We start from the raw sequence: 24,288 nt of genomic DNA on the forward strand, positions 1-24,288 counted from the left end.
AAATAATTTTTTGAAAAAACAAAAATAGGTGCTACATAGTGTTATACAACAAATTATTCAATTACATTTCAAATAATTTTATTCATATTCTACTATTCTATTCTCTGTTGTAAATATTTTATAACCAACATACAATATTTTGTATATATTCTCATTAAAGCACAATAAATTACTCAATATTTTATTTTTAAATTATAACACATTATAAAATTTAATTAGGTATGTATGTGTATGTTCATAAAAAAAAATAAAGTGCACGCTTTTTGGGTGGTAATAAAATTTTGGTTTTAATATAAAAACTTGTAAGTACACACTAGAATATTAAAAAATAATTTTAGTAAAGTATGTGTTATACAAAATATATCTTTGTTATAAAATAACTAAATAAAATTATTTTTATGAATCATAGTTAAAAAAAACTTACTAATAAATTGAAAATCATTTTTTAGAAAACTTTAAATTTGTAAAAATATGTAAGGAAGTAAAATTAAAGTTTGATTTCTGAGATTAAAATTACTAGAGTGTTATAATCAAAAATTTTTTATTTCTAATAAAACTTTTAATGTGTATCTGTTATACAGAAATATGCAAAACAATTATAATTCTCTTCCATGGCGATCGGTTCTACGTACCGGAAAGACCCTGGTAATCAACAGAAGTTACGCTCCAGGCCAAAAATCGTCACCTCGACTACAGATCCGGAGCCGCTACAACAACAACAAGAATTATTACTAACGATGACATTTGAGATTTGTTGAAATTAATGGAAAAATCTTTTAGGATTTTCTGTTTATTAAAAATGATATTGCTACAACCGTAAGAATTTAGTTTTTAAAATTAAAAATACCGTTAATCGAACTTAATGAAAATAACGGAAAATACCCGGAAAGAAAAGTAAATTGTTCTTATTTTAAAAAATATTTTTTTTAATTATTTAATTTATTTCTACTATACAATAATTAGAATTCTTTTGTATACATAGAGCATTCTATTTATAGAACTTAATATTCATAGACACATTTGTTTGTACAAAGATATACTCGTAAGTAGGAAGATATTCACATAATATTAATAAATATGCATGTACATATACGCATATATTCGTTGCTAAATCTCTTTTGAATTTCAAACAAAATAATTTTAACCTTGAAAAATTACAATAAAATTCTCTTCTATAAAATTTATAATTAAAAGGTTAAATATTTATACATGAAGATATAAAAATTTCTATAGTATTCATTTAATAATATTTTTATTTATGAATTAAAAATGATTAGTTGCTTTTGTTCAAGTCTTTTTAAATATTGCATTTTCTTACATATTGCACATTGCATTAAACGAGCAAATTTCATATTGCTCGTTTAATATCCTTGTATAAAACAGTACACCTTCAAATCTTAAAGACATTCATCGTGCTATATACAAGCTCATAAGTACAGTACAGAAGTGATTAATTTTATATAACTAAGAGTATTTCTCCTGTAAAACTGTACTCTAACCATTTGCTGATTTTACTTCCACATGTGTCCTTATGCCATGTATGTACGCATTATTTTATACCAATTGTATTAACAGCTTTAATAAGTTTATAATTCTATGTTACAAAAATAGTTATTTACAATATGACAATAATTAATAATTTGAATATATACGAGTATGTATACGAGGGTACACCTGTTTTATATTAAATAAATGATTTCTTTTATTCCTGTTGTTTTTAGCAAAACTTAAGCAAACAATGATTAATGCAATAACATAAAAGGTTCTACTTTCATATATAATATATCAAAAAACTAATAAGTATGCGGTTTTCACACGAAAAAAAAAAACTAAAGACGTACATACGTTCATGCATCCATATTCAATTATATTCGGTTACTCACACCCCTTGACTAGGGGTTGCATTGGTGCTGAATAAAGTTAATACCGGAATTTGAATTTTTATACTGAAAAAAAAACATGCTCATCACATTCTAAAATAATGCAATTAATAAAATATCGGTAACATGCATATGGTTCCTTTAATCTCTTGTATGTTTGATTAATTTAAATTTAAATTAAATCATAAATTTTACAAAAACACTTTTCATAATATGCGCAACCCAATAGTTTATTACGATATACTTGTACGTAGATACTTGTATTGAAAAACTCAAGTAAGTGCTGCGATTTTATATTTGTAAATTTTAGAGAGCTTTTAGATAATATTCTCATATAATTAACTTTTTTTCTCATATAATTAACTTCTTGATTAAAAAAAAAATTCAATCTATGGATTTATGAATCACTATGTACGTACATATGTACAATGCATATACACACGTATGTAAAATAAAACCTTACCTATCTATATTTTATATAAATATATGTATACTTCTTCTATTTCTCTCCCTCTCTCTATGTCTATATTACAAATAAAAATCATACACATTCACTATAATTACAATAAATGTAGTTACTTTCTTTTTTTTTAACTTTTAACATTCACTTCTATTTTATTATCATTAATCATTATATAGCAGGTACATAAGCAAAAAGCACAATTTTTTTTTTATTTTAACAAGTGAAATTCAATAACTTTGTTTTATTTGAGTAAGTATAGGTTTTTCGACCAACTACGTTATTTCAATTTTTTATAAAATCTGCATGTAATTTTTACATAAAAAAAAAATATTCTCGAAAAATATAATATTTCAATTCTTTAAGCTCACTTTTTAAAAGTTAAAAATTTTATTTTTTCTAACAACGAATTAGTAATTGTTATAATAACATTTAAGTTTAAAACTTTTCTTCTTTGACAATTATTATGAAAAACTGACATTTGTTTATTTACATTATGCGCATGAACACAAAAAAAAAAAACAGCTGATTGTAAGTGTTCATGAAAAAAGATAAATATAGTACATAATCCGTATATCACTTTAAAACTGTCATACAAATGACATGCGTTTTGATATTCACAATAAAATTTTTGGTATGATTTTTTTTTCATATGTAAACTTTTTCAATTGTTTCGTTATTACTAAAACAATTCACTTTTTCATTCAAAAGAAATTGAAATATGTAAAAATTTATATAAAAAATAATTTAACAATTATTACAATATATAATAAGACTACTCATTTTTTTAATTAGATTTTTACAAATTATCGGTTGAACGACTCACTTTCAAAAACAAAATGAATAAATTTACGCAATACCAAAATAATTCTTCTCACTCGATAATTACATTGTACAAGTCTATCATAGTTACTCACTTTCTTCTCACTTTCCGAATAAAATAGCGAGATGATCAGGCCCTTATTTAATAAATTATTATAATTAGGTCCATTCACGATCTAATTTAAATTTTAACTTAGTTAACTTAATAAAAAAGAAGGAGTTTTTTTTTCAATATAAATTATTTTGATTTTTTTGACAAGTTATATTAATTTTTTCATATATTTTGACATTGTTAAAAAATTACTCAATTTTATTATTTATTAAAATTTGAGTTTTATGAAAATTTCATAAATTATTAAAAATTAGTAAACTTAGTAAAAATTCAAAAATTATTTCTTTTTATTCAATATTTATTCAATATTCTTTGTAGAAAATTGTGAATTTTCTATTTATTCTAAAATACAAATTTTTTTACAATTTTCTATTGTGAATACAGATTTAATTTTTTAAGGTTTTAATTTTCTATCACTTTTAAATTCAGAGTCAAGGCAATAATAAAATAAGCAAAAAAAATTATAATTTCAATCTTGTTAAGAGATGTCGCTTTAAGCATTATGTATATAAAAATTATTCCACAAGGAGACAAAAGCCTTTCTATTTTTAATTTGAAAAATATTTCAAAAATTTTTGGCGCTTAAAATTAAATTAAACTAAATTTTGCAATAATAAAAAATGATTTTCAAAATACATACTATCCAAAAAATTCTTTTTGTATGATTAAATGTTTATTTCAATTCTAATGTTCTTTTTTTTTAAGTGATAAATTATTTTACATTAAATGTTTTTGTTTGTAATAAAAATTTTATTAAATTAATTTTAATTAGGTACTTGCACTTAATAATAAGGTAGGTAATTAATTTTCTTGAATAAAGTTTTGAAAATGTTTTTTTTTTCCTTCTCTTTTAGAAACAATTAATTTGAAGAAATTTATGCAGTTAAAATCTAAAAAATTCATTGGTTCAACAAAAATTTATTATGAAATTAATATACCATTAGAGAAAAATAATAATTTGGATCATTTAAAACTAAAATTAATACCAAATATTTTAAATACAAATTATTGTTTATCAATTGAACTTGAAAAACCAAAAATGAATAAAGAAGAATTTTTATCAAAATATGGTGAGTAATGTGTAATAACATTTCAATTGTAAAATGAAACTGGATGCATTAGAAAAATACTGTTTTTTTATATTAAATAAAATTAAGAATATTTTTCATATTTCATCACTGACAATTCAATAATCTTGATTAAATTACCTAAATAAAAATTCCCCACAGTTAATATTCAAAAATGTTTAACATTTTTTTGTTAATTTTAAGATCCGATATCCGTGAATATTTTCTTTTTAATAGAAAATATTACAGTTCATTATAACTTTAGAACAATAAAACACAATTGCATGTATGTATAAGTGTTATACAAGAATACTTTTTTATTATTAAATTTAAGATTTTTGAATTATTTAAAATTTTGTTTAATTTATATAATTAAATAATATTAAAATTCGATTTATTCACTTCTTTACTCATTAATTTCAATAATAAACTAATTTAATTCAAATAATAATTTCATTCTAAATATAACATATGTATGTTTTCAAAGTAAAATATTCTTTATAAATATTTTTAATTACTTATTTTTTTTATATATGTACATAAAAGAAATTATATAAAATAAATTTCAAAAAAAAATTATAGCTAGTTGTCACAACTTTAGGATATTTATGAAATTTTATAATTTTTCCTCACAAATAGGAAAGGTAAAGATCGCCCAACAAGTTTTACAACAATGTAAAATTAACAATCTAATTGTGTATCTCACTATCAAATTGGAATTCTCATTGCTTTAATTGAATATGTCATTTTTCCAATAAGATAATTCATTTTTACAAATATATTTTCGTACTCTTACTTAAAATATCAACTGAACCTACCACCGCACATCTTTAAAAACAAAGTGAATAATTATATTTTGTATATAATTTTAGAAAAAACAATATATACGCAATACGAAAAAAAATCCTTCTCACTCATATAACAATTGGAGAAACAAATTAATAATACCTTTTTTCAAAAACTATATGCAAGAATATTAGAATTTATATTTTGCGTAATTAAACATATTTTTAATCTTTTATTATTTTGAATACCTCAATCATATTTTAATCAAATATGTATTACACAATTATATACTCGTATAATATTAAAACAAAAAAATAAATAAATAAATAAAGTCAACAGTTGGAGGAAATGGAAGATAAGGTTCTATTCATATAATCAATAATTATTTTGATTATAATTTTTCTAAATAGTTTCTTATTTCACTGAATCTTTTTGAAAGTTACTTATAATATACATACATAATTTAATTTTGTGTAACAAATAATATTTCACATACGTGCACATGTGTTTTGAAATTACGAGTATATTAAAATTTCAAAAATAAATTTTGTTTTTATATTACATAAAAAAATTATTAAATGGCGAAAAATATAATTATGTAACTTTATTTGTAAATAGCACCGTGGTAATTAAGATCAGCAGTTAATAAGTCAAAAGTAACATATAAATATTCACAGTTGCAATAGAAAAATTTATAATTATAAGAGCTGTCCAATTAAATGCTAAAATTCAAATTAAATACTAGCAGAAAGCAAACATAAGACATTTACCAAAAAGTAAATCTAACGTCAATCTGATTTTTTCATCAATACAATTCAAATTGCTGAATAAGTCAAATTGACGTTAGATTTATGTACATTTTGGTAGGCACCCATATTTGCTATTATACTAATAATATACTGAAATGAATTTTGTAAATAAAATAAATGTATAAATCTATCTTTATTATAATTTTTAAATTTTTAAATAATTTTTCTACTACATATATAATTTATTAGCATTAAATTTAATAATGATTTGATAACCTGTGATAAAGTAAACAAACGCCACCAATTAAGAATTTTACTACAAAAAATAAAAAATTGATAATTGTATTGTGTGTCAACTCAATATTATCATTATTTGTACATACATGCTTCTGTTTAAATCACTCAACCATTCAAATCACGCGATAAAAATTATTTAATTTTTATGTTATTATTTGAAGAAAAAATTTAACTAAAATACAATATGAACTAAGAGGAAAACAGTAATTTAATTAAAAGGGATGTTTGCAACCTAATTATTAATTAAATTTGTTTGAAATTTTTTAATTTCAATTAAAATAAAATAAATTGCAGAACAACTTTAAAAAATCATTTTATTGATTTAAGATTAATTAAGCTTATTCTGTAATTTTTATTGGTTTAATTGTAAAAAGAGTCTAAATACTAGGAATGGGAATATGTACACCGATTTATTACAAATTCTATAAAAGGTAGAAAGTATAGGATTTAGTTAATGTACCTCCGAGAAAAATATAAATTTGATTGTTAGTAGAGGTTCATTTTGATCGTAATTCGATTTTTCTGCAAAGTTTTGCAGTTAATTTCGTTAAAAACCAAAATTTAAATATTAAATTTCAAGAAATTCCAATAATTGATTCCTGAAATATGGTCAAATATGTAAAATGCGCCACTAATTAAAGTTTTGTTTCCCTGTTAATATTTACTGTTTAAATGTTTTATTAACCAGATTTTAAGTATAAGATTCCAAGTAAATTGGTTAAGGTACTGTACAGACTGAAAGACTCAGATAAACAGACACACAAAGAAGCAAGCAGACCAATATATGTAAATCTTCCTAAAAAACGTTTATTTACGATTTTCTACAACTGGAAAAATACATTTCCGTTGCGAATTCGACATAAAAACTTTGGTGTCATCACATAACTTTCCTTATTGCACGCAATCCGGTCGGTAATAACTCAAAAATTTTCCAGTACTAATTTAAATTTAAATGTGAGATATTTTCTGCGTTATATAAAAAATATTTTCATTTAAAATTCGAAGCTAGTGTAGAAATAATTATTTATCATAATTAATTTTTGCAATATAACTATTCCAAAGGCAAATATATAAACAACATTGTTCTAATAACTTATTCTAATTATTAATTTAAATTGTTTTAAAACTAGTTTTGTATATTAAAATTCAAAATAAAAATACTCGGATTTTCCTTTAATTTCTTTAATTTTCAATGTAAAAACTAATTATGGGAAATCACAACTTTATCATAAAAAAATTAAAAAGCTTTTTCATTACTTCATATTTAATGTATGTAAATGAAATTCAAAAATGTATTTGATTAAAATTCCTTCTCATTTTTGATTACTTGTAAATTTTAACAGACTCAGATACTTAAATCAATTAACTACAGATAAGTACTTAAAACCTATATAATTGAATAATAACACAATTATTATCGTGAATTTATTTTATAATCTACTTATATTAGATTAGATTTTTCAAATTATTTTTATTATTTTATGCTTCATAACGAATCAGGCATTGTTTATTATACTAAAAATAGAATTTAAAAGCAGATACAATTTCATAAAGTTTTAAACCTTGTTAAGAAATTTTAATAGTTCGACAACAAATTTAATGATTTTTTAATGTTACATGACTTGTATTAAACAACATAGATTTTTTTAGCAATATTTTAATATTACTTTCAAGAAAAAAATATAAAATAATCTCACTTTAGATAACGAAATTTTCTTCAAGCCATTTTGCAATTTATTTATTAAGTATTAATTAAGGTTTAGTAGTCCTGAAAATCGAAAAACTACAAATGTCATATGTCAATTTCGAATTATTAAAATTCTGATATAAATATTCGAGTACTCAAATATTCGTAAAAGAGTAATCGCATAAATTAAAAATAAAATGTCAAAAGGTTAGGGAGAAATAATCAAACGTAACAAGTAAAAAAGGTCGTTTTAAATTTTTAAGTTTTAAATTTTTTGTTTTGCTATTGCTGATTCATAATGTCTACGAATGGAATTTGAGATCATTCAAAAGTCTCGTAATTCGTAGGATTATACAAATAGAATTCATGATAGGACTGTACATCAAATTTGCCTTTTTTTTCTAAAATTCCGCAGAGATTAATGCTCTCTTAATAAGTTAAAATTGCTGAAAAAAAACTTGCAATTTTTAATTATTGCTCAGGAATCAGGAATTTTAATTATTTTCCATAATTAACAGAAATAACAATAAAAATTTTAATATTGATTTTTTAGGAAATGAATTCGATGATATGATTAACTATATAAAAAGTTCGGATCAAAGCATTAAAAAATATAGACAAGGACGACTTGAAAACAATGTTTTTTCACATGAAAATATACGTTTTCCATATGATAATGAAACCATATTAAATCCAAAAGATTTAGAAGTTGAAACTATTGATATAAATACGAATGAAACGAATGAAGCTCAACAAATTGGTGGTGGTATTGGAAGTTCATCATTATTTTCTATTACAAAAATCGATTTAGGTGTAACATCACAATTATTAGTTTATCCAGGAATGGAAGCACATATTGATTATGAAGTTACAAATTTAAGAGAAGAATCAGTTTTTCATACAATTAGAGTTGTTGATACAAAATCATATTTAAGAGCTGTAACACCAAATAGGTATTTACTTAAATAGTTTTGTATTTCAAAATGTTTAAAAACTAAATATTTTTTTTAGCATATTTATACGACCTGGAGAAACATTAACGGTACGTTTATTTTTATTAATACCACCAGGAGCTAAAATTGGAACTGTTGATGATATAACATTCACTTTAGAAGGACAAAATCAAGTAACACAATCGGCTCAATTGAAAATTATTTCAAGAGATGAAAATCAAGTAAATAAGACAACAATAAATAAGATTTATATAATATAACTAAATAAATAAAAATATATTTTTAAAATATTTTAGGATCGTAATCCACCGTATGTTACATGGTCATTTGGAACACGATGCGAGAATACATATTATAATCAACGTGAATGTAATTCAAAATTTTGGACATTAGATGTTTTTGCACAAGATTATGAAACTGGTTTATTACGTATATCATCGACACCAAATGGTATAATACCAAGATCACCATTTACAGCTGGTACAACAGAACCAGTACGTACTGTATATACATCAAGTTGTTGTGAACCAAGAGTTACAATAATGGTATATGATGTAGCTGGTAATCAAAGAACATATACAATTGATGTACGTGATATTGTATTAACAGAAGCATCAATTGCTGCTATTGTATTAGGTGTTATATTATTAATACTTTTAATTGGCCTGTTAATTGGCTTAATTGTATGGTGTTGTAAAAGAAAACGTTCAAGATCAAGAGATTTGTCCTTTCGTAGTCACCCGGAGAGAGTTAGATAATTTTTAAAAAAAAATATTTTTCTGCCATTTTTAGTTCTAAGAAAATTTTAATTTTTTTATGAGAAATTTCTTCTGATATACAAACAGTATTTATTGATTTTTTATTTTATAAAATTATAAATTAAAATTAAATTTTTCTTTTTAGTATTTTATATGTTTTCTGGTTATGGGTAAAAAGAGTATATGTATTTAAAAATTTAAAGAAGAATTTAAAATTTAGAATAAGTAATTAGTTAATAATGGCTGCCAAAGTATTTAAAAGAGAAAAGTATTAATAATTAACAAATTAAAAAACAGAACTTGTACAAAACAAATATAAAATTTGAAATAAGTATGATTTTTTTTTTAGAATATTAAAGTTTAATAAATTCATATTCAAAATTGATTAATTATTTATTGAATTATCAGTCGATGATTTATTAAATATTTAAAGTAGAAAATACCAAAGTATTATTCAATATTCCCGGAAAATAATTATTTAGAAACTGGACTAGATTGCTTTCGCAAAGAACTGATAAAAAAAATGCTTTCGTCTTTGGAAAACCCCTATTTTAATGCAAATGAATTCAGTATAGCTATGAATTACTTATATGAATGAAAATATAAATTTTATAAAGCTTGTACTCACAACCATAATTGTTATTTTTATTGAATGCTAATTGAAAGTTAAAATTGGTGTAAAATTTCAAAACAATAATTAATCAGTTTGTTACTTTTAGGTTTTTATTTTTGCGAAATATTTTTAAGAAGTAAATTTTTTTCGCAAATAAGTGGGTAGGTTATACCCACCTTTTTAGGTATCTTCTAACCCTATTAGTTAGCTATAATTGAAGTGTAGCTTATACATAAATGAAACTCCTAACCAAATATTTGCTTAAAATGAATGAAATCTTTTGATTTGTTTTTTTTTTTCATTAACTTAATTATGATCTACGTATTCAGTGCATTTGAAATTTGAATTAATTTGTGGATTGATTTATCAGAATCATGACATACTCGGATATGTTACTCATAAAAATAAGTCTATCTTTCAAAGATCACATTATAATTATCGTTTAACAATTAAAAATTGTATTTGGAGCATAATTAAAATTTTAATCAATTTAAATTCAAATCTATTCCTTTATTAGGTTTATAATACCTACTTTATAAAAGAAATCGCCAGGGCAAATATTTATATTAAATACTAAGTCACACCAAAAATATTTACATACATAATGTGCATACATACTTTGTATAAGTGAGTAAGTATGTATTTACATGAAAATAGGTCGAATACATTTTTAAAGAGATTGAAATAGAAAAAGTCTAATACAATTCACGCGAATGAATTTCTATGACATGATTTCTCTTTACATTTTATTTTATACAGAAAGATATACATCTCTATATATAGATACTTCTTTGTACATCAAAATGTAATCAGTTTGGCACGGTCTGAGACTGATTAAATACCTTTATATTAAAATTTCGCAAAGATGAACTACATAATATTTAGTTTAGATGAAGTTATGCAAAGAAAAGTTATGAAGAAAGTTCATATTTCGAATTCTACAAAATCCTAATATATAATGCTTAATATTTACCTGATACATCTTCCGTAATTGCATGAATTATTGGTGGTGCAGCTGGTAATATAACCGGTTTGTTTTGAAAATCATCAAATGTTAAATTTGTTACATTCGCACTTAATAAAGGATTATTTACGATTCGTGACGTTGATGATGACGACGTGTCACCCTTAGATTTTTCTGACATTTTTTCCACTTTAAATAATTTTTATTTTACAATTAATTTATATTTTATGCAAATATTTTTTTCAAAATTAAGAAAAATAAATTGATAAAAACTCAAAAAAAAAGTTTTATACACTTGTTTTAAAAAGATAAACTGAAAGATTCTAAAAATTTTATTGCAATGGAAATCATATCAATAAAAGTTATTTTTTATAGAATAACAGTTTATGAAAAGCTTAAAGGTGCGAAAACCGATAAACTGATAAGAAAATCAAATTAATATTTCTTATTGTTCAAACTTCTTTTTCGAAGAATAAAAGAGTAAATCAAAAAATAAAAAAAAAACAGACAAAACTATCCACAATAATTAGGCAATTGACAGCTGACACAAAAAACCCAAATACCACACGTGTCATAAAAATGACAAAAATTAACTACATATATATTTTCTTCTTATCGATTGTAGTGCCATGGCATAAAATATTTAAGGAAATTTATCGAAATTTTAAGGAAATTTCTATCCAAATACTGATACTCTTTTGTTTTTCTCCATATTCTGAGTTGACACCGACAGTTAAAATGAATTCAGCATTTCAGCTACAATTTGTAAACCACAGAAAAAAGAGAAACTTCAAAAAGGGAAGTTTTGACATTGACGTTTACTTTCATCAGTTTATTTTTCATATAAATAATGCAACAATCGGCATTTGTTTGATGATGCAAACTTTAAATATATAAATTTAATAAAATTCTTTATAATATGCTTCCTGATAATGAAATTATTAACTGCGTGCCCGGTCAAAGACTTGGGACAGTCGATGAGAATACCATTGCTGGACAAGGGGCATATGAAAGAAATGGTTCTATATATTCCACACTATTAGGAACAGTTCATGTGAGAGAGGATGGGAAGGTATTTTTGTAACTTAATTATAAAAAGAATTTTTATAAATTAAATAATTTTTAGATAAAGTATATCGAAGTGAAGGGTCACAAAGGCAAAACAATTGTTCCTGTGCCTGGGGACATTGTAACAGCTCGCGTAATGCAAGTGAATCAAAGATATGCAAAGTGTGAAATAACATGTGTAGGAGATTACATTTTGGAAAAATTTTATAAGTAAACTAATCAATTATGCCAATTTTATTTATAAATTTTGGATGTATCATTTAATCTAGGGGTATTATTAGGCGAGAAGATGTTAGAGCTAGAGAAAAAGACAAAATAGAATTATATAAATGTTATCGCCCTGGAGACATTATATTAGCAAGAGTTGTAAGTATTCAAGAATTAAAATTGTAATTATACTATCTACATCCTAATATGTTTTACAATATTCAGTATTTATTTTGTTTATATTTTCATTAATATGAGAATGAAAATAAATAAGAATATGTACTCAATCATACATACAAGTATGTAATGTACCTACATCAGTTTTGAATATAAAATTTGGCTATTTATGCATTTAACAGTTAAATATTTTAATGCTTTTAGTTACCACAAACTGAATTAGTAAATTACCAATTATCTACAGCAGAAAATGAATTAGGAGTAGTTGTGGCAGTCGTTAAGGAAGCCGGCCCATATGCACCTCCAATGGTACCAGTTAGTTGGACCGAGATGCAATGTCCTGACACACTTATCAAAGAACCAAGAAAAGTGGCAAAAATTGTGGCGGAAAGTTCTTTGACATTTACAACTGAAAGTGAAAAAGATTCAGACCCAAAATCAAATGAAAAGAATAAAGAAAATTAAACACCAAAATATATTTTATTTTATATTAGACCTGTTATAAATAGTTGATAATCTGATACAAAATTTACAACTAGTTCTGCATCTAACGATTGTTTTGCTCTTTCAAATAGTATTGTTAACTGTTTTGGATTTCCATGATCCCTTTCAAACCTTAAATAATTTAACCAAATTTGTATACTAGACTTTCCAAACAGGTTTGTGGCATTTTCATAACATTTTCTCCAGCGAGCAATATTCGGTTTTAGCTATAAAAATTGATTAAACTATAGTTTTCATAAAACTTTTGAGAGTTTATTTGACATTATTTACCTGTGTAGATTCCAAGTATGCCATTGTTTCATGCAATGTTAAAACTGCCGGACTCAATAGCGTTAATTCGTCATACAATTTTCTTGTTAATTCAAAATCTTCTTTTACCAATGCAGTGTACTCTAAATAATCAACTCTAAAATTCAAAAAATCTTCAGCAGTTTCTTTGCAGACTTCATTGTATATTGAATCCAATCTATCATAGCAATCTGGTTTTGTTTGATAGTATTGGAGTAAAATTTTGTATAATTTTGCAGATGAAGATCCTAATTTATCTTTAGCTTTCCTAAATGACTCTTCTACCATTGTGGCATCGTCTTTGATAGTATAGAATGTGGTTAAATGTTCCCACAGTTTTATGCTTTGAGGATATCTTTCGACAGCTGAATTCATTATCTATAAACACATTTGTTTAGGTTTTGTTAGAAAAATAATATTATTTATGTTACCTCAATCAAATAATCCCAAGGTCCAACTTTGTCTTCCTTTAATAAATCTATATATAAATCATAAAAATATTCCGACATAAAATTAGCTTCATGTGCCGCTTTTAAAGCTGATCCTAACTTTTCTCTTTTATAATTTTTTTGTGTTGATAAATCTTGATTTAACTCCAGCATTGCATTCAAATAATAGTTCCACATTGCTTCAGTTTTGATCTGAAATAAAATAAATCTTATTCTAAATTGTACAATATTTTAATAAATTCCAACCATACCTCTCTTACGGCACTTCGATACATTGTCACACAACATTTAATTCTTTGTTTTAAAGTTTTTTTCTCGAATCCTGGAGCAGAGGATCTTGCAAATGATATCAGTGATCTCGCATTATCTTTTTGATCTTCTGAACTTAACTGTGAGGCAATGTTTGCCTCTTCATCTGGTTTATCCAAATTACTAAAACTAAACCCTTTTAATTCGCGCTGAGCAAAAATATGCCAAATTTTTTCACACAATGGAAATTGGGACATCATGTCGGAAATGATCATCTTTTGTAAGCCTTTTGTAAAAGGATATAACTCCGTTGTAGCTAAAACTTGAATGTAATATTCAATATCTGTAATTTTTTTCTTTGCATTTTTATAAATTATTTCAACACGTTCTAGTCCAATAGATTGTTCTGATTGCGTATTATTCTGCAACGTTAATTCTGTACTCATTTTACTGGTTTCAAATAACATTATTTTAAAGAACTCGAAGTGCATTTCGATATCATCAGGATGTCTTTGTAACCCTCGAAAAAATATTGATTTGACCCTGTCAATATCGTGTGCTTCATCATATTCAAACACTGCTGCTTCTACCCAAACATATGGTTTGTCACCATGGAACTAAAATTTTATAATCAAATAAATGATAATAATCGAAATGACACCCATATACTGTGTACTTACTTTTAACATTTTCTCATATGTCCCGGGTACTTCGAAATGGTATCCTTGTAGTTTTAGAAATTTAATATATTCAAGCCAAAATTTTAGTTTTTCCGGATAATAACTTAAACCAATTTTGTATATATTTTTTATATTATTGGCCATTGAGCTTTGCAAGCGGGAAGGACCTGAAAGACTTTCACGTGCTTTGATTCTTTTTAATAAGCTGCTTTCAAATTTTATGTACTCAACAAAATCATTAACGGTTCGACTAGGTTTCGATGTTTTAAAATGCATCCGTTCCCTTTGCTTAATTATTTCCCTTTAATTCATAAAAATACATGTTTACCACTTCTATTATAATTAAATAATTACTTACCTTATTTCTTCGTCAGAGCAAAGTTTTTTTTGCCTAATATATTCATATTCAGGAAGCAACTTTTCTCCAGAATAGCTAACAAACTCAGCCATCGTTTAATAATTTTATAAATAGCAGTTCAAGCACTAAGATTCAATATAATTACGCGATAAATAAAAAATTTAATTCGACTTTTACGAAAATATACTAGTTTATTTATTAATTGCCAACCGCAATCAAAACGAAAAACTTCAAAATTTTATTAGCACATGTTAGTTTGACATATGTACTATAAAAGCAGTGATGCCATTTATGCGTCTTTATCTAGAGGAATTTTTAAAACTTCAGTCACAAAGTATAAGCGATTTTAGGCAATTTCGTCAAAAAAAATTTAGCCATTGCTAGCAACTTTTTTTTTGCGAGTTAAACAATAGTAGTAATAATAATTAAATAGCGTTGTTTTTAGGGGATTTTCTGTTCTAAAGTTTGTGTAAATAAAGGTAATTTTCAGACATAATCTAACAACTTTTTTCTGTGAAGACAAAAATGAAAATTAAGACACAAAACAACCTCAGTACCACAGAAGTGCTAAATTAATAGACTGGCAATAGATTCTATATTTAGTTCTACTTTTCTTTATTTTTATCTATCCATTTTTCGCACGGCCGACAGAAATATGATATTTTTGTTATTTAAAGATTTTAAAGATATAAAACTATTTTAATTTGGGAACTCATATGGTTTTATCAATATATTATTTTAGTAAAATACATTATTAAAAATTTGAAATGGGTCTACTAGAAGTAATTTACTTAATTCTTAACATTTTTCCTCATAAATTGTGGAAAAAACGCATATTATTTTGTGGTACCTTGAACACGTCTATTAATTTAATTCGACTAACATCAACACTTTGATATTTGTGCAATGTCAAGATATCAATACGGCATACATGGGCATAGAGCAATAATATTGTAAACATAACCATGTTAGCATGTTCTTATTCTTAAATTAATGTTTTTAATTTAGCTGCTTAGTTTAATTAAAAAAATGGCTCAGTTTATTTTTAATAAAACATTACAAGAGTTAATAGTGGCTGCAGATCAAAAACTTGTTATTTTAGATTACCTGACACAGAAAATCAAACATGTTGTTGTGCTTCCTACGAATCTTGCTGAATTAATATCGGATTTTAAAATAGCAGATATTGCATATGATGAAGAAGAACAAGGTAGTCAAGACAAATTAAAAAATTCCCAAAATTTAAAAATAGCAATACAAAATGTTGCATTAGCTCCAAACGGTAAAACATTAGCCGTATCAACAAGTGGAATAAAAACTTTAATACTGTTTACAAAAGTTGATGAATTTAAATGGGAAATATTGTCTGTAAGGAAATCTAACAGAGCATCTAGCGCTCTAACATTTTCTCCAGATTCCAAATTAATTTTATTATGTGACAAGTCCGGCGACTGTTTTTTATATACTTGTGACATTAACCCACCAAAATGGATACTTGGTCATTTGAGTAGTATATATGATGTTAAATTTTCATTCGATGGAAAATATATATTAACCGCAGACCGTGACGAAAAAATACGTGTAACAAATTATCCAAATTCATATGAAATAGAAAGTTATTGTTTAGGACATAAAGAATATGTTTGTTCAATTGAAATATTAGAAAATCATCCTAATATATTAGTTTCTTTTTCTGGTGATAAAACTTTCAGACTTTGGAAATGGAGAGAAGGTTTGCAATCATAATAATTTTTTAACATACAATAAAAATTGATTTTTTTTGTATTGTAGGGTTGCAGCTCGTTAAAGAAGAATTACCGGCTCCTGGTGTTAAAATGGTTGTTAGAACCGTCACCAGTAATTTATATGAACTAGCTTTTTTAATTTTTCAACCAAATGATTGTTTATTCACATACACTTTAGAAATTAAAGATTACGAAACAATAAATATTACAAAAAACAAGTGCATCTCTGTACAGGAATTAATAATTACAAATATTAATTATATTGAGGGTGCATTATTGGCAAGTGTTTTTCAAAATAATAAACTTGGAATTATGTTATTTAACACAGATTCGAGTTCAGATTTAGACAAATTTCAAAATTTAAAAATGAATATTGAAACAGAATTTCAGAGTTCGACTTTAACTGAACCGGAAGATATATCAAGTTGGTTTAAAAAGAAATTTGACAATGTTTCGGATTACCTACAAAGGAAACGACAAAGGCTTGAAAGTAAAAAAAATAAAAAAACTTACAATTGAATTTAAAAATAATTATTCAAGTTGTATATATATAAATATAAAAGAAACAAAATAAATTTGTTTTTATATACTTTACACGGGTTTGTAATCTAATTTACTTTCCAATTTCTTATTGTCAGCAACCTTTCTTACTGCTTTCATAAAGTCTTCTTGAATGACATATTCACGTTCAGCTCTAAAAATATAATAATTTAAAATATAAAAAATTTAAAAATTTCATTGCTATACCTTATGGCGAAGAGACCAGCTTCTGTGCATACATTTCTTAAATCAGCTCCATTAAAATTATCAGATAGCTTAACAATAGCTTCATAATCGATCTCACCATGTTTCGTAATTGGTTGAGCATGAATTTTTAAAATTTCCAAGCGTGCCAGTTCATTTGGCAGTGGAATCTCAATTTTTCTGTCTAATCTACCTGGCCGTAACAAAGCAGGATCTAGTGTATCTGGACGATTAGTTGCCATTATCATTTTAACTTGACCCAACGTATCAAAGCCATCCATTTGATTTAATAATTCCATTAAAGTACGTTGAATTTCCCTATCAGCAGATGTACCTTCTGAAAATCTTCTTCCACCAATGGCATCGATTTCATCCATGAAAATTATGCACGGTTGATGATCACGAGCATAGTTGAACATTTCACGGATTAAACGTGCACTTTCACCTATATATTTGTCAACAATAGCACTAGAAACAACCTTCAAGAAATTTGCATCTAATTGCGAAGCAACTGCTCTTGCTAGCAAAGTTTTTCCAGTACCAGGTGGTCCATATAATAAACAGCCTTTCGGAGGAGTAATACCAACTCTCAAAAACAATTCTGGATTCAATAATGGAAGTTCAATGACTTCACGAAGTTCTCGGATTTGTTCTGACAAACCACCAATAGCCGAATATGTTACTTCTCCTGGATCTTCATGAGACATGTTATATACGAGAGGATCAACTTCTCTTGGCAAGTAACGCATTATGGTCAGTGTAGTCATGTCCAACGCTACACGAGTGCCTGATTTTAATTTTGTTTTATCTAGTTGCCTGCGACAACCCACAACGTAACGAGGGCCATTTGTTGCTTTTACAATAACTATAATACAAATACATCATCAACATAATTTTTTAAAACCGAATTAACCTTACATTTGTCTTCTGTTAATTGTTTTAAAACTTCTCCAACAATTTGCCCAACACTTTGTAAAGCTTTCAAATCATTTTCAGATTTATCATATTGTTTTGTCAGCTCTTTAACTTCTTCACGTTCTTTAAAAATTTTATTAAGATATTCATTATAAGATTCACTATAATTATTTTAAAAAATTTTTTTTTAACACTAAAGCTGTTTGTGTCAGACTTACTTTCTTTTAAACGGGACTCTACTTCTTTGTGCTCTAATAGTTTCTTGCGATAATCATATAGTGCTTTCTCACGGACTCCGTCATTTTGAGAACTCCCAGTCGTCATTTTTATTTATTTTTTTAGCTAAATATGAAAATTAATCGAAAACACTTTTATAATTTTCAATTTCTTCAAAAATTTACAATTCACTTTTTTTGACAGCTTCTTTTATGACAATTATGGAATTTTGGAAATGAAATGAATAATGTAATGTATTGTCAAAATAGAGTCTGTTCCAGATTTAAGGTTTTGAAGTATGTACGCATAAAATAACAAGAATATACTTTAAACTTTTCTGTTATAACTGAAGTACATTTAGCGTTTTAAGAAAGAGGAAATAAAATTACATAGATACGTGTATATGATATTTACCAGAAAATTTTTAATGGTTTTGACTTACCCACCTTTTAAAGTCTTGCAACATGCTTGTGGTAAACTAAAATTAATCACTTGCAGCAAACAATGGCAGCACTGAATTCTTTGACAATCCAATTTCATTACATTCCTTTTGTCATTGCAATGATTAAATAAAATTTAATACATAGACTACAGCTTTACGTATTAACATATCGATAAAATACAAAATATTTTATTACTTTGAAGTCTAAGAGGTTTTCTTGCTTTTTTTCCTTATTAAAATTATATTTAGAAGTTAGGTATCTGTGTTTTATAAGAAATTAGAAATGAATTTTGGCATACATAGACCAAGTGAACGCTCAGCATCAACAGAAGAGCGAACCCATGGACAAGTTTTAAGTGATTTTTTGATGCAATTGGAGGATTACTCTTCAAGTAAATAAATTTTTCGAGAGCTAATATAAATATTTTTAATATCAGTTTATTCACATTCTCTATATTATTATTATCTTTTAAAACCCTAAATATTATTTTTTACCCCCTAATTGCTCTATTATTTTTAAATGTTCTTAGCTATCCCTGATCCAGTTACTGCACATTATTTAAATACAGCTGGATTTGAAGCATCTGATCCAAGAATTGTGCGTTTAATTTCTATTGCTGCTCAAAAATTTATATCGGATGTAGCAAATGATGCTTTACAACATTGTAAGACTCGGACAAATAATGCATCGAACACTCCAGGTCATAATGCAAATAAAAATCAGAAACCAAGTAAAGATCGAAAATATACTTTAGCAATGGAAGATTTAACACCCGCGTTGAATGATTATGGTATAACAGTTCGAAAACCACATTATTTTGTTTAAAGAAATATAAGTTACTGCAGATATTGGTTTTAAAATTTAAAAAATCTATATAATTTTTCTAATTAGTTCAATTCTGTATGTTGACAAAATAATTACATAAGTTATAAAGATTTATAAAAGAAAAAAAATTCAATAAAGTTGTATGTATCTCAAAAATAATGATAGGTATAATGATTTAGAATTTATATAACACTAATCGTGTTCAACCTCAGGTATCTCATGTAATCTTCAGTTAATCACAATGGATTTATATTTTTTAATAAGTTAAATTTATTTACTACTTACGTGGACTACATATGTTTCATTATTTTTTATATATTCTTAAACACTTTTATATTTGATTTACACTCGTCTTATTTTAATTTGATTCAAATAATTTTTGACCAACACATTCAACTGTTCACATTTTAAATATGTAGTAACTTTACATACATATATTTTTATACAGCACTATAAATATAGATATAAATTGGATTTGTCCAATAAATAAATAAAATACATTTCATTAAATAAAATATTAAATGATTTATGCTTTTATATTTAAATATAAATAAAAGTAAAATAAAAGTTCAGATTCGAAGCACGCTTATCATTTAAGTACCTACACCTACACTCTTTTTATCAATTTTAATATTATGCATCATGTTTATTATGAATATAAGTAGACATATTACCAATTAATACAATATGTGTATGTAAGTAGAATTAGATACGTCTATATATTAGACTATAGATACATTCATTTTGCATAAATTATTTGAGTTTCAATATATGGGATCGTCATAAAGACATAAGTTTTACTCTACGTGTTACGAGCATGTGATCTAGCTTACACTGATTAGCAAATGCCAGCTACCTATACATACCTATACATTTATAAAGCCATTTAAAGTACTTTTTTATTAAATATGAATATAATATTATTATAGAGAAAAACTTGGACTCTATTTTATACACAAATTCTATTTATAATTTAAGTTAGTAGTTTTGTCTAGTTTTGTAATCAATTTAGATGTTTCAAAAAGACTATAGGTAATAACAATGTATCCCTTGAGTTCTTATACGCATATGTATATTGGTTTTAAAGTAATAAATTTGTTAAATTATAATTATGTAGGTATTTAAATAATTTATTTGTATGGTAATAAATTAAGTAAGTATAATTTGGATATTAGTTCTAATTTTCTTTATTTTTAGCTTGAAGATGAGGTTTGAAGTGTTGAGGTAAGCGTCAAAATTTTATTAATTTAAAATTTCCAAGTAAACCAAATCTATTTATGAAATTTGAATTTATAATGAATTTACGATAACCTATGTAAATATAATCTCATCATCGAAATATGTATAAAAATATTTAAATTCACCTACATATTATATAGTTCATCAAATTTGTAATAATAATCTATAGTATTTCAAACCAAATTTTCTATCGTAAATTGCCGTTTACGGTAGTAGAGAAAAATTTTTTGTGGATCGTAATTTTTTTTTTTTAATAAAAGCGACATTTACATAATTTGTGCAATAATAAGTATTTAATATGTTCTATTTTGCTATTAATATCACTTTAACCAGACATATTATGCTAATATACATAATAATCAATTTATTAAACATAAAATTGAATACATATTTGAAGTTCCCCCATATGGTTTTAAATTATAAACTGTGATAGTTATAGAAAAAATACAAAAAAAAAAAAAACTTGGATATCCATCCAGCAATAATCTTGAATCTTGATCAGTCTCCCATCATATGTACATACATATACATATATATACCTACGTTTTTATTGCTTTTTATCTTTCTATAAATTTATATTAAAATTTCATTTTTTTCGAATGAATTTCTTTATTCTTCTTGTTTTTATTTATTTTGATTTCGTAAAACTAAACCATTGAATATAAATGATTACAAAATATGTATGTATGTATGTATATATGAATATTAGGTTCATATCATTTTGTATAGAAAAAAGAATGATGAACTTCTAGCTTTTTATTGTTATTTCTCACACAGTTTTATGAGTTTAAAAAAAAAATTTGGTTTTTATGTACCCAAGGTTGGGGTGTTTAATTGAAAAATCGGTTAATGCAATTTTAAAAGTATAAGTGCAAGGAAATCCTAAGAAAACTATATAAAACTTATATTAGTTTAGGAAATATTGTATGTATAACGGTAATTCCATTGAAACTTCTATTTACGACATACCGAAACAACAATTTTCAATTTGAATTATGTATGTATATATGTATTTAAAACTTGCTTGTAATTAGTATACTATATCTCAATAATATACATAAATGATTTCTTTTCGCAAACATTCACTATTTAAATCTTTTGAAGTACATAATAAAGTTCGACATAATACCCCAAAACGTAAGTACCTATATTATATTCGTAACTTCGGAATTGTAGTAATACTGCATTGCTGCATAATTAAAAAATAACAAATTATAAATTGAATTTTGTATTACTGCAATTTTAAAGTCAAAGTATTTCAATTTAACACACTGCATTTTTTACCTCTCTGTGATTGCATATCCTTCAAAAAAAAAAAAAAATCCATAAGAAATAAAAGTTGTTTTAAAATTTTTTGATTTCTCTTAAATCACATCATAAGAAAGGTCAATTAACTACTTTGAAAAAAATTTAATAATTCTAGTACCCCCTGTAATGTGAATTGAATATTCTTATTCACGAATCACTACACTATACATACTATTCCCATGATATCGTTAAAATATTCAAAGGTATAATAATATATGAATACATACAGTATGTATATAAACATATTTATAACATATTAATATGATTTACATATATATACCTATATGTATGTTCGGTATATAAGTATGTATATGAAAATAATTGATATAAAACTACTTTGTATGATATGGTAGCTTCTTTAAAAATGCAACGATATATAATTTAAATGTTTAATTTATTTAGAAATATTCTTTCAAGACCGTCAGTCGGACCTAAATATTAAATTTTTTTAAAAGTGAAATTGAGATAACGGATCATATTTTGAAATTATTTTTTTGATTAAAAGTAGACGAGGTCGACTGCTGATTGAAGTGATATTTTTAATTTTTATAAGTGTATGTATAAAAATAATAAAATAAATTAAAATAATTATATATTATTAATTAATACATTTAACTATTGATTATTAATTAACGAATAAATAAAAGTAAAAAAAAAAGTTCAAAGTTATTATGCATTTACGGGAATAACGGTTTTTTAATTTTATTGTGATAATATTTTTATTTTTTATTCAAAAGCTGGTAAGTTCTTTAATTTTAATTTTATTTTCAAAATATAATAAAAAAACTAGTTAGTAGTTTTATCAACTTAATTTTAGAAAATAAAAAATTTATAATTAATTTTTGGAGATATCAGACTTATTTTTAAACGTTCTTACCACTAGTTAGTGTTCACGAAAATTTAATTCCTTTATATGTTCTCTCCGTTTTCTCGCATTTGTCATTTAATAAAAAATTTGTGTTTTTTCACTTTTTAACTGAAAATTTTAAATATTATAAATATAATAGGGTTTGATTCAACATTTTGGGGTATAGCTGTGTCAGATCTCATATATGTAAAAAATAAGTTGCAGATTAAGCAAAATAAAATATGAAAAATGATCTTTTGCTTTCTTTCTCTTTTACTTTTCGACTGACGCTCTTTGCATGATGTCGTACGACGTCACTTAAATTGTATAAGATAAAATTCATACTATTAATGAAAAATTTGCAAGTTACAGTTAATGCACCTTATCATAACTATTAATCTGTTGTCTTAAAATCATATTATAAGTTGTATAAGTTTTTGTTCAAATTTTCCTTGTATGTATGTACTTAAAACATTCTTTGATGAATTTATTTCTAACTCAATAAATATGTTATACATTTATACTGTAAAGGATATTTTCTTAAATCTCACAAATGATCTGTTTTCTAATTACTATCAAAATCTGTTTTTCGCAAATAAAGAAACTTAAAGAAAGAGAGATTCAAAATATTAAATTTCGACCAATTTTTACTAGGCAGGTAGATACTATAATAATATTATTTTTAATTTAATTAAGATGTCTACTATAATACAGAACTAACGTTAATTTGACTTGCTCAGCAATTTATAATTGTATTGCTGAATAAATAAAATTAACGTTAGATCTGCATTTTGGTAGATCTCCTTTGAGTAATATTTCAACAAACTTTAATTTTCAAATTTGCACATATTCATCCAGTATTTTCATGAAACTTGTAA

The 24,288-nt window shown here is 24.8% G+C and overlaps 7 protein-coding genes across 7 annotated transcripts in view; 4 read left to right on the forward strand and 3 right to left on the reverse strand.

Annotated features, from left to right (window-relative positions):
* Window positions 1-9,610, forward strand: part of LOC129605617 (uncharacterized) — a 28,909-nt gene extending 19,299 nt beyond the window's left edge. Inside the window, exons 5-8 of the mRNA XM_055515485.1 lie at window positions 4,129-4,344; window positions 8,414-8,813; window positions 8,872-9,034; window positions 9,110-9,610. Coding sequence (XP_055371460.1) covers window positions 4,129-4,344; window positions 8,414-8,813; window positions 8,872-9,034; window positions 9,110-9,571 — 1,241 coding nt within the window. The 3' untranslated portion in view covers window positions 9,572-9,610. The remainder of the gene's footprint in view (window positions 1-4,128; window positions 4,345-8,413; window positions 8,814-8,871; window positions 9,035-9,109) is intronic.
* The window catches only part of LOC129605616 (uncharacterized), a 101,843-nt gene extending 90,264 nt beyond the window's left edge, over window positions 1-11,579 (reverse strand). Inside the window, exon 1 of the mRNA XM_055515484.1 lies at window positions 11,158-11,579. Coding sequence (XP_055371459.1) covers window positions 11,158-11,329 — 172 coding nt within the window. The 5' untranslated portion in view covers window positions 11,330-11,579. The remainder of the gene's footprint in view (window positions 1-11,157) is intronic.
* Window positions 11,580-11,970: 391 nt separating this feature from the next.
* LOC129605381 (exosome complex component CSL4) lies at window positions 11,971-13,066 on the forward strand. Its single transcript, XM_055515102.1, has 4 exons — window positions 11,971-12,220; window positions 12,275-12,426; window positions 12,486-12,582; window positions 12,805-13,066. The coding sequence occupies exons 1-4, from the start codon at window positions 12,068-12,070 to the stop codon at window positions 13,063-13,065; spliced, it is 663 nt and encodes a 220-aa protein (XP_055371077.1). The 5' UTR covers window positions 11,971-12,067; the 3' UTR covers window position 13,066.
* On the reverse strand, window positions 13,058-15,342 carry LOC129605380 (U3 small nucleolar RNA-associated protein 6 homolog). Its single transcript, XM_055515101.1, has 6 exons — window positions 15,129-15,342; window positions 14,771-15,071; window positions 14,093-14,707; window positions 13,824-14,033; window positions 13,375-13,770; window positions 13,058-13,310 (listed from the first exon to the last, which is right to left on the reverse strand). Exons 1-6 carry the CDS (start codon window positions 15,218-15,220, stop codon window positions 13,086-13,088), a joined length of 1,839 nt encoding a protein of 612 aa, XP_055371076.1. The 5' UTR covers window positions 15,221-15,342; the 3' UTR covers window positions 13,058-13,085.
* A 743-nt stretch (window positions 15,343-16,085) lies between these two features.
* On the forward strand, window positions 16,086-17,467 carry LOC129605227 (tRNA (guanine-N(7)-)-methyltransferase non-catalytic subunit wuho). Its single transcript, XM_055514847.1, has 2 exons — window positions 16,086-16,860; window positions 16,920-17,467. Exons 1-2 carry the CDS (start codon window positions 16,158-16,160, stop codon window positions 17,390-17,392), a joined length of 1,176 nt encoding a protein of 391 aa, XP_055370822.1. The 5' UTR covers window positions 16,086-16,157; the 3' UTR covers window positions 17,393-17,467.
* LOC129605226 (26S proteasome regulatory subunit 10B) lies at window positions 17,389-18,954 on the reverse strand. Its single transcript, XM_055514846.1, has 4 exons — window positions 18,751-18,954; window positions 18,536-18,655; window positions 17,621-18,482; window positions 17,389-17,567 (listed from the first exon to the last, which is right to left on the reverse strand). Exons 1-4 carry the CDS (start codon window positions 18,854-18,856, stop codon window positions 17,465-17,467), a joined length of 1,191 nt encoding a protein of 396 aa, XP_055370821.1. The 5' UTR covers window positions 18,857-18,954; the 3' UTR covers window positions 17,389-17,464.
* A 359-nt stretch (window positions 18,955-19,313) lies between these two features.
* LOC129605457 (transcription initiation factor TFIID subunit 10-like) lies at window positions 19,314-20,329 on the forward strand. The gene is made up of 2 exons (XM_055515236.1): window positions 19,314-19,582; window positions 19,721-20,329. The coding sequence occupies exons 1-2, from the start codon at window positions 19,474-19,476 to the stop codon at window positions 20,014-20,016; spliced, it is 405 nt and encodes a 134-aa protein (XP_055371211.1). The 5' UTR covers window positions 19,314-19,473; the 3' UTR covers window positions 20,017-20,329.
* The last annotated feature ends 3,959 nt before the right edge of the window (window positions 20,330-24,288 follow it).

The sequence above is a fragment of the Condylostylus longicornis genome, unplaced genomic scaffold (genome assembly GCF_029603195.1).
Source record: "Condylostylus longicornis isolate FDR11 unplaced genomic scaffold, ASM2960319v2 ptg000013l, whole genome shotgun sequence".
Classification (NCBI taxonomy): domain Eukaryota; kingdom Metazoa; phylum Arthropoda; class Insecta; order Diptera; family Dolichopodidae; genus Condylostylus; species Condylostylus longicornis.

Coding starts and splice junctions, on each gene's coding strand:
- LOC129605226 (XM_055514846.1), bottom strand. CDS start 18,856: ATGACGACTGGGAGTTCTCAAAATGACGGAGTCCGTGAGAAAGCACTA. Junction 18,483..18,535: donor ACAATTAACAGAAGACAAAT/GTAAGGTTAATT, acceptor TTTGTATTATAG/TTATTGTAAAAGCAACAAAT. Junction 17,568..17,620: donor GCTGGTCTCTTCGCCATAAG/GTATAGCAATGA, acceptor TTATATTTTTAG/AGCTGAACGTGAATATGTCA.
- LOC129605381 (XM_055515102.1), top strand. CDS start 12,068: ATGCTTCCTGATAATGAAATTATTAACTGCGTGCCCGGTCAAAGACTT. Junction 12,427..12,485: donor ATTTTGGAAAAATTTTATAA/GTAAACTAATCA, acceptor CATTTAATCTAG/GGGTATTATTAGGCGAGAAG. Junction 12,583..12,804: donor ACATTATATTAGCAAGAGTT/GTAAGTATTCAA, acceptor TAATGCTTTTAG/TTACCACAAACTGAATTAGT.
- LOC129605380 (XM_055515101.1), bottom strand. CDS start 15,220: ATGGCTGAGTTTGTTAGCTATTCTGGAGAAAAGTTGCTTCCTGAATAT. Junction 14,034..14,092: donor ATCGAAGTGCCGTAAGAGAG/GTATGGTTGGAA, acceptor ATTTTATTTCAG/ATCAAAACTGAAGCAATGTG. Junction 13,311..13,374: donor CATACTTGGAATCTACACAG/GTAAATAATGTC, acceptor CAATTTTTATAG/CTAAAACCGAATATTGCTCG.
- LOC129605227 (XM_055514847.1), top strand. CDS start 16,158: ATGGCTCAGTTTATTTTTAATAAAACATTACAAGAGTTAATAGTGGCT. Junction 16,861..16,919: donor ACTTTGGAAATGGAGAGAAG/GTTTGCAATCAT, acceptor TTTGTATTGTAG/GGTTGCAGCTCGTTAAAGAA.
- LOC129605457 (XM_055515236.1), top strand. CDS start 19,474: ATGAATTTTGGCATACATAGACCAAGTGAACGCTCAGCATCAACAGAA. Junction 19,583..19,720: donor ATTGGAGGATTACTCTTCAA/GTAAATAAATTT, acceptor AAATGTTCTTAG/CTATCCCTGATCCAGTTACT.